General features: G+C 43.5%; 2 protein-coding genes across 2 annotated transcripts in view; one reads left to right on the top strand and one right to left on the bottom strand.

Moving 5' to 3' along the window:
* The window catches only part of LOC119839460 (unconventional myosin-Ia-like), a 3183-nt gene extending 1036 nt beyond the window's left edge, over positions 1–2147 (top strand). Inside the window, exons 2-5 of the mRNA XM_038365724.1 lie at positions 30–620; positions 1086–1169; positions 1507–1637; positions 1979–2147. Coding sequence (XP_038221652.1) covers positions 30–620; positions 1086–1169; positions 1507–1637; positions 1979–2147 — 975 coding nt within the window. The remainder of the gene's footprint in view (positions 1–29; positions 621–1085; positions 1170–1506; positions 1638–1978) is intronic.
* LOC119837972 (serine/threonine-protein kinase fray2-like) overlaps positions 1–9858 on the bottom strand; it is a 61294-nt gene that overhangs the window by 1193 nt on the left and 50243 nt on the right. The gene's annotated exons all lie outside the window — the stretch shown is intronic.

Genomic DNA, 9858 nt, shown 5'->3' with positions numbered 1-9858 from the left:
CGGGGGGCGCGGCGGGCGACGCGGGCGAGCGCGCGCGCGCCGCCGCCGTCGTGTGGCGCGCGTGGGCGACGTGGGCGCGGCGCCGCTACCTGCGCGGGCTGTGGGCGCGGCTGCCGGCGCGCCACCGCTCGCCCGCGTGCGCCGCGTGGCCGCCGGCGGAGCCCGCGCGGCTGCTGGCGCGCACGGACGCGCTGCTGCGGCGGCTGCACCACCGCTGGCGCTGCCTGCTGTACCGGCGCGCGTTCGACCAGACGGCGCGCAACCGCATGCGCGAGAAGGTGACGGCGAGCGTGCTGTTCCGGGAGCGCAAGGCGACGTACGCGCGCAGCGTGGCGCACCCGTTCGTGGGCGACTACGTGCGGCTGCGCGCGTCGGGCGCGTGGCGGCGCGGGCTGGGCGCGGGCGCGGCGGACCGCTACGTGGTGTTCGCGGACGTGGTGGGCAAGGTGTCGCGCGGCGGCGCGCGGGTGTCGCGCTGCCTGGCGGTGGTGTCGACGGGCGCGCTGCTGCTGCTGGAGGCGCGCTCGCTGCGGCTGAAGCGCCGCGTGCCCGCGCACACGGTGTACCGCCTCTCGCTCTCGCCCTACGCCGACGACCTGCTCGTGGTGCACGTGCGAGCGGTCAGTGTCTTCTCTTTTACCAAAAATTATTTTGTATAGACTACTACTGTCCTCCGTCTCGATACGCGTAAATGACGAACCTATACAGTGTGTAGATGAGGTAAGAAATGTTGGGATCGCTTTCGAAAATCTGAGACTTGTGAAGTACATGAACGCTACAGCACCTAATTGTATCTATAGACTTAATGTGCTATTTCGCATCAGATACTATTTTGAATAGTGTAGTACTGCCAAAGGTGCTCTGTCTGATGAATAAAAGTTTCTTTGTTTCTTTCTAACGACTTACGCGACCCCTATGCGGTCTAACTTCCTGGAGATATATGTTAAACGCGGCTCTATTCTAAAATGAAGCTATTTAGAATGAAACAGATTAAAAATACCGCACCATTTACCGGTCTGAATACTGAACGTCATGACGATGGGCGTGTGGTGGAGTGCGAGTAAAGAATAGCATCTCGCTTGCAGTGCGGCGCGGCGGAGAGCTCGACGGAGGAGCTGTCGCAGTGCTCGTCGCGCGAGCCGCTGGACGCGCCCGGCTGCCTGTTCGGGGTGAGTGAGCGCGGCCCTCGCCGCTGTGCGAGCCGCGTCTTGTGCTCCTCGAACCTCCTAGTGCCATAAAACAACCTTTTAAGATAAGCGAGCCATAGAGGCCATCCACTTGGTATCTGGTCATGCTGATATTTTTAAACGGTCACCTCTGGTCTGGTCCTTGGTCTACTTTGGATCAGCACTTTTTTTTTTTCAATTCGATCTCATTTTCGTCTAAACAGATTGAAAACAAGGCTCCTCAGCTGAGCCCCGGCAGGGTCGCCAGACTGCATATTTTGATAAGTTTAGTTGATAGTGAAGTCGGTCGAAGCTGAACCGGAACGCCCGTTGCCGGCAGAGCGAGGGCGGGTGGCGGCGGCGCGGCGACGTGGTGCTGCGCACGTGCCACGTGCTGGAGCTCGCCACCAAGCTGTTCCTCGTCGTGCAGAACGCGGTGGGCGCGCCGCCGCACGTCAACATCGCCGCCGAGTGAGTGCCCTCCCCTCGCAGCCGGCGGCTGATGTGGTAACTGCAGGTAGAGGACGTCGTGGCGGTTCAGAAAAAATAAGTGATAGATGCGCTATCGAACATTAAATCGAAATTACAACAGTCGCAAGCATCGATTCTGCAGTTACCATATGATCCATTCCTTACGCCAAACCCTGTATAGTCCCCTCGCGTGAAGCGACCTAATTCTAATAGTCTAGTACGAACTTTCGCCCCAATACTTCACAAGTCAGATGGCAGGCCTCCGTTAATCTTTTATCCAAGAAAAAGAAAAATGTAATTTATAATCGGAGTCTGAAAGAGAGAACGCTGTCGGTGCGCAGGTTCGAGGCGAACTTCGGGCAGCAGCTGGTGACGGTCGCGTTCCACGCGTCGGGCGGGGGCGTCGGGGGCGTCGGGGGCGCGGGGGGCGGCGTCGGGGGCGCGGGCGGCGCGGGGGAGGCGGGCGCGCGCCTCGTGCGCCGCGGCAGCCGCCTCGACGTGCTGCTGTAGCCGCCCCGACCAGGCTGGAGGCGCCCCGGACGTGCGTGCGCGTCGAAGAACGCGACGCGGTACCCGGCCGATTGTGTTTGATTCTCGCTTCTTGTCGACGCATAAATATTGTAAAAATCGAGTTCGGATATTATTATTTTGATTTTCTACGCTCGGGTTGACGACGACTCGAATTTGAATCTTGTTAGACTCTGAAGCGCGACCGCGAAGCACGGCCTAATTCTGTACAATATGATGGTATAGACTTAAGCGTAGAATACAAAGTGAACGGTTTTTATGGAAACTGCAAATATTTAGATAGTGTTTTGCTTAGCGTTTTAATTTTGGATCAAGAGCGTTCGTCATCGAGTAGCCTTACGTACTGGACCGTCGTGTGTCTTGCCTTTATCGGCCTCTCGTCTTTTTTATGATATTTCAATAATAGCTGTAAGTTTATCTTTGTGTTTACTATATACAATCGTTTCGTCGGGCCGCTGCGGTGCGGCGGCGTCTCTCGCATCCCGCATACGCGTCGCGTTGAAGTTTTATTTTTTATAGAAACCGACGAGTAGACGGAGCACAATGAAATAGTTCACGTTTACGATAGTTTATGGTGTTTTCATTCGTAAAAGTATTCCTATTCACCGTCACCTCCACCTTGCCGCATCGCAGCGAGGGCCACTCAGTTAGACCTACCTAGTTACTTAAGATCGAGCACACCGGGCACCCCCGCCCCACTGCCAGCGGACGTACCGACGCGTGCCAACTGCCAACGTGCCAAAGAGCCGACCGACCTCATGCCGGCGCTAGGGCCCCGTGGCCACCGTGATATACAATATACGTAACTGTAAGAGCCCTCGCCCACGGTTACTTTTTTTAGCGATGTAGTAGTGATGCAACGGAGCAGCGGCAAAATTGGATGCACCCAATTTATAAAGGGAGATTCATAAAAAAAATAACAAAAACAAAAATAAATGAGATACGAATTAAATTTAAACTAATTTATGGACATCATGTTACTACGTTTAAAGCACTACGAAAGTATGCTAAGTAGCCGTAAGTCGCCGTGGGCGTGGGAGCCGCCGCGACCGTGAGTGTGCAGTAGCGCCGCGGTGCCGCGCCTGGGTGCCGCGCCTCGGTGCCGCGCCCTGGTGCCGCGCCTGGGTGCCGCGCCTCGGTGCTGCGCCTAGGTGCCGCGCCGCGGTGCCTACAAGTTTCCTGATCACGTGATGTAGCTATGTAAATGTATCGCAAGTTGTGTGACAATAAAGTGAGCGCACTCGCGGCCATTGTTAAATATTGTGTAACGTTTGTACGCACGGCGACCCCACTCTGTTGTGGAGGATAATGTAAAGCATGTTACGTTATTGACAAATGTTTTATCGTTTTTTAATAAAATTTAACAATGTTTTTATGTGCTGTTTTTTATTTCGCCAATTAGTTGAAGGCTCTTCGCGAATAACAAAATCTTTTATTAATTAGCATTCTTTGGAGCGATTTCTTCTTCTTCTTCTTCTTCTTTATATAATGGCATAAAAAAAATAAGAATAATAATGGCAACTCCCGATTCCACTGAGGACGGATTCTGCCAGTGTCACGTTTTGTACAGATAATCAGAGGATTTTATTAACACAAATAATATAATGAGTTAAAGCGGGGAATTTGTCAAAATTTTAAGTTATTTAAGTTAATGAATTTTGATAGGACCTTAACAAATGGGGTAGGGACAAGGTAAAGTAAACACTTAAAATTAGTAGGAAGAGGGACATCAGGGGGGAGAATATCCAGAAGTGAAGAACATTCAAAAAATAAATGATCATAGCTACCCTCGTCCATACGGACGTAATTTTGGATGTATTATAAATTTATGTTCAAGATACAATTAAACCTATACCTATCATTCAATCTTTCAGTTGCTCACGTCCAAAGATCGTCGCAAGTCATCGAAGTCGCGGGCACCAGCTACTCATGTAATAAGTGCTAGACCTCCAGGTGAAAACAGCCCGCGATACTATTAATATCACACACAAATACAATATCAAATCAAGAGTAATTCTAAAAGAAGATAAAGCTAAAATTTTAAAGTGGGTGCATAATTTTGGAAAATAATATTTTGATGAATTTGAGGATGCGCTAAATATATCAATGTATTGTTATATATTTCGTTGTAAGAGATTGCTACATATTACATGCTAGAGTTAAGATTCCTCTAGAAAAACTCAGTTACAAAGAAAGAAATGAAACATATAGCGACCCAAAAACAGTAATAATTACGTAATTCCTCTTTCTTAAATTGTTTTTAACGTTAATTATGGCAATATAAGAAATATCGGTGTACTTGTTGTGTGCACATGACTTCTCGGGCGTGGACTGAAATATTTAACTTATTGACAAGATTATCTATTTCATCTGTTGTCAGCATAGGCCGTGTCACATCACCCATCATTCTACGTTTTTTAGTGTTAACCGCGTAGTAAACAGGCAGGAAGTAGTTGCATGCTGCTGTGTTTCGTACGGAGCAGGGGAGGGCAGCTGCCCCAGAAGGGGCAGAAGAGTTTGAAGGTTCCTAAATCGCACCCGTTTGGAAACACCGCATGAGGAAGTTTGTTCGGTAAATCTATTGTGCAAAAACAAAACTGTTAAATATTATTAAATATATATTGTGACAGTACAGTGAGGATACCAGTAGGTACCTACTCTAAAAGAGATCTCTTAGTCCCGTGCGCGTTAATTTATAATTCCGTAACCACATCAACCTTTAATATTTTTAAATCTTGTCGCAAACCTTCACATTCATATAAACTTCAACTCGCAAACATTCACATAAACTTCACGTATACACGCTTTGAAAAATTCATTGATTCTTTATCGAATCAGAAGTCTAAAAAAATAAATTTAAAGCTTCTTGCTCTAAAAATGACTATACCTCCAGGAAACTTTTCATCCCCCTTGATTAAAAACTTCCTTTCTCAACTCTAGAGTCTAGACAATCTGTGTAACCAATTTAATTTAAATCGGCTTAATAGTTTTCTCGTGAAAGCACACACAGCAAGAGTTGCTTTCGCTTTTATAACATTAGTAAGGATTAATTTGAAGATTAAACTCTATTGGAACGCATTATGGATGAGATTGGGTTGAACTTGAAATCCTTTTATCAACAAAGTTTAAGTTGAAATTTAAATGTAGCATGTCCTTACTAATCCAAATAATAACAAAAGCAGGAAATATTAAAAAAAGTTGTAAAATTAGTTGAAGTTAATTATTATTAGTAAGGTGCACAGTTATTACGTAATATTCGTTTTACAGGATCAAATTCATAATCAACTAACAAATTTTCATGCACATGTGGAATGAAAATTACAGTTTTGAACAGGTAATAAGGCTACAGGAACAATTGCATGTTTTTAATTCGTCACAAACAGACTACCTATTCAACTCGGCGTATAAACAGTAAATTAGTGTGATTGGGTCCTAATTTAGGGAGTAGAACAAAAAAAGAATATTTACACACAGTATCTATAATTTATTATATAATAAACCATATATAAGATTCACATAGACAATACTGCACTTCAACAGCTAGTCGTTTCATCCGTATACACTATACAGTTAGTTATACACCGCTAATGGACACACAGTAGCAGTCCGAGCTGAGAGCGGGCAACGCGAGCGCAACGAATGTGAAATCAGTATTTATGATAATCATTTTCATAAATAAATTATTGAAAGAAACAGCTCAATTCCCGACGATAATTATAAAAAAGAAACAAAAAACAATTTCCGATCATGTTGCTGCCGCTCTCATAGGAAACATTAACAGACATTAGGAAAAGTCAAATGACATTAACAATCTACAGAATACAGTCGTCAATTCGTTCAGTCTTCTCGTTACACTCGGCTCATTCGGACCACAGTTCGCGGGGTGAGGGCCTCGCTACGCTATAAGGGTTTATTTATTTACAACAAGTATATCGATTTCATAAACAATGAAAATTCAGCTAGTACACCCCCGTAGAACAATTGAAGATTTGACAGAGCACAATAGAAAGATAAATTGTAGCATCTAGCTTCCCTTTGGTTCTTTGATTTAATAAACTATTTGTGTTACATTGTCAAATGCCGCAGGATATGTACATAAACATTGCATGTATTTAACCGACATTCTCAAAAACGACGGAGATTCTCCGAGGCAAAGAATAATAACTAGGTAATTTTTAGACACAACGAGAAAAATTATATCTTAACTACAGTCCCATGAGGTCTAATGAGAAAAAACACCAACAACGACAATGGAAATGCACAACAACAAATGTTGAAAGCGCCACGTGTCCAGAGGGGTCAAGGGCACGTGCCGGTGGGGGCCCGGGAAGGCGGGGCCCCCGGCGGTAGTGCGCACGCGGCGCTCCGAGATATGTATCTACAGAATATGTTACATCTTGCAGCCTTTAGGCCGACTACATTAGGTCCATAAAATTTTCGTACAATATACTTTTCTATAAAATATATAATAATACATCTAATTTTCATACATTCGTCGTACAAACAACAACTGTTTTGTTTTATTTCACTTGCATGCGCTCAATATGATTTATAAAATTCTCATTATTATAAATAATCTTAGAGGCTTACGTACGGTTTACAGTTTTCAAGGATTTTAGAATTTAACTAAGTAAAATGATACAGGAAAGTGCTACGTTAAAATACAACGTATGCAGTGGTCGCTACCGGGTAGAGCGAGAACAAGGCGCCGGGCAGCTCGGGCAGCTCGGCCAGCTCGGGGATCGAGACGGCAAAATCCCAAACACAAACACTTATTAAATTCGTTCCAGCAATAGACTTTGCTTCATGTGTTAATTACACCAAATTCTCAACTCAAAACAAACAGGAACTTATGAAGGTATGGTAATTTAAAATGTTAAGTACGAAGAATCCTCAAATTTTCTTTATGTAAAAATTATTATACCCTATAGTCAGCACAAAGAGTACCGAACGTCCCGTTCTACCGAGGAAGCTCCAGGGGTCACTGGATAGGATTTTCTAATAGCCTTCTATTTGCTGCCGGCAACAATTAAGAGTTATGAGGAGACTATAGGCTTGTATATAAAAAGTACAAATAACTTGTGTTCGTATAAAATTCTGCGTGGTTAGTGCGAAAAGGACAAACTGTATTTAATTAAGTTGTGTGGGAGGGAGGGGCTCGTTGGGCTCGGAGAGGACCCGGCGCGCTGCTCACTTGATGGAGCATGCGAACTGCGCGCGCAGCCGTCGCAGCGACGACGACGCCGACGTGCTGGCCTGTACAAATGAACACTAGATGACAAATGATCACTCAAATACAGATTACTTACGGCCGATTTCAATATCGCAACGGAGATTACAGATAGATGCTGCCTACGGTAACAATAACAAATCATTCTATCCTTAACTTGCATTTCACAATCAAGGCTAAGCGCTATCCTAATAAGTATGGTATATAGAATAGAAGAAGCGTTATGTTACTGTAAATAATAAGTATTTTCCATAAAAAAATTATTTTATCAAAATAAATTATCTTTTAAAGAGTCGAAGGAATTTTTCCCTTTGTATAAAATAAGCTTAAAATTAGATATTGATGCGTTATTCTTAAATAAATTGAGATAAATTTCCGATAAAATTTACCGTTTTCTTGAAAATTGCGAAAAACTCGTTTTTTCTACCTTTGACTTGCAGTGAGTGCATGCAGGCACAAGCAAGTAGTGATTCTATATTACACACAGTAATACTGGTCAATGTTGACGAATGATTGACGTAACTTGAGATAGAAACGCATTACAGTAACTAAAATAAAACTTATTGAAATGCGGTGGATAGACGAGATGATAAGAACGTCCATATGTCTTTTGAATATTGAAATGAAAGTAAGTACAATTTGTTATACATAGTATCCGAGCCAGTAGACAGAGAGAATATGAAAACGCCCGTAAACAGTTAGCTACTTCGGATATATAAAATTGTAATATTTTTTCTTACAGGACAAGTAGGTAATGTAATGTTAAAAATAAGATTTGGCATTTCATATTATTTTCGTTCTGGTAAAACTGTTACTAAAATCATATTTAGTTTATTCATTTAAAAAGTGCAGATCCGTGTCCCCAAGAGGGGGAATATACACCATATACCTGTTTCACGGATCAAATGTCTAGCAGGCTCAAGCAGGTGATCAGCCTTTCGTGTGCTGTCAGACCGAGAGAACTTTATGTTTTAATTCAGTTAATCACCAACGGGAATTCGAACCCAGGATTCCTCGTTCTTGAGTCTACCGAAGAAGCGGTCGAATATCTCCATGTGAAACTATCAATTTATTATTTGTTCTATAGCGTTAAATTCTTTCAACCGTCTCTCAAAATAATAAAATGCAAAGAAAATGTTATATCTACTATATAAAAATAAGTCGGGTTTTCCTTCCTGACGCTATAACTCGAGAACGCACGAACCGATTTCCACGGTTTTGCATTCGTTGGAAAGGTCTCGGGCTCCGTGAGGTTTATAGCAAAGAAAATTCACGAAAAATTTCAACAGAAAGGCGGGAAAAACGAAGCCATCTGGTGGCGAAACGGAGTTCACCGGGTTTGCTAGTTTTATATAAGTATTTCTACAGAGCCCTGAACGTGAAACGTTCACCCATAGCATTATAACTGTAGGTAACCTGCCTTGAGTGCGGTCGACGGGTAGGAGTCACCAGCTGCATTGTCGTTCTCAATGTCACCCTCGCAGTAGAGGGTTGGCGCGGTCGGGGCGGAGTGCGCGGGCGGGGCGGGCGGTGCGGGGGGGGCGGGCGACAGCGAGGGCGCGGCGCGCTCGTTGCCGTTGTCGTCGCGCTCCGAGCGCGAGCCGCTGCTCTCCCAGCGCGACCACGCGCCTGCACCGCACAATGCACACGTCATCTCACTAACATTCGTATATATAAGTGAGGGTAGTTGGGCCGAAAATTTAATAAACAATGTACAAATACCAAGGCACAATCCGTACGATTGCGCACGTTTCAAAGTGATTCGACTTTTTTATCTAATATATAAAATTCTCGTGTCACAGTTTTCGTTGCCATACTCCTCCGAAACGGCTTGACCGATTTTGATGAATTTTTTGTGCATATCGAGTAGGTCTGAGAATCGGCCAATATCTATTTTTCATACACCTAAATGATAAGAGCAAGGCAAAACAACGTTTGCCGGGTGCAGCTAGTAGAATAAAGAATATGTCTTTAAATGAGATAAAATAAGTTTAAAAATAATTTTTTTGTCACTATACCCTTGTTATTATACTATTCTTTGCTCGTTGACATCTAAAATCGTAAAAATTTGATACTGCCTCAAATATACTTTTATATAAAATTTTGCTTATTTTAAATAATAAATAATGTTCGATGAATTGATTTTGATAGATATGAACCGGTTAGCAGAAGCCGTTACTTTTACTTTACACATTTTGTGAATACACTTTTTTATCAAGATTCAAGGCACCCGTAACAATTATTATCTGGAACGTATAAAAAGTTGCCTTTAAGTTGAACCTTGTATTGGTCTATCACTATATAAAATTTTGTCAGAAACTGCCCTCTGACTTGTACGTGATTGATAATCAAACTTTAAGAAAAAAGTTTCGCATAGCAATCACTCTTTATAAAAAATGTTATTATTTGCATAGATTATATTAATAAATCATTTATTTTTTATTACAAGTATTATAATTTAGA

This window comes from Zerene cesonia, chromosome 3 (assembly GCF_012273895.1).
Source record: "Zerene cesonia ecotype Mississippi chromosome 3, Zerene_cesonia_1.1, whole genome shotgun sequence".
Classification (NCBI taxonomy): Eukaryota; Metazoa; Arthropoda; class Insecta; order Lepidoptera; family Pieridae; genus Zerene; species Zerene cesonia.
The sequence above is the reverse complement of the archived record's forward strand: the minus strand, read 5'-3'. Positions and strand labels throughout refer to the sequence as shown.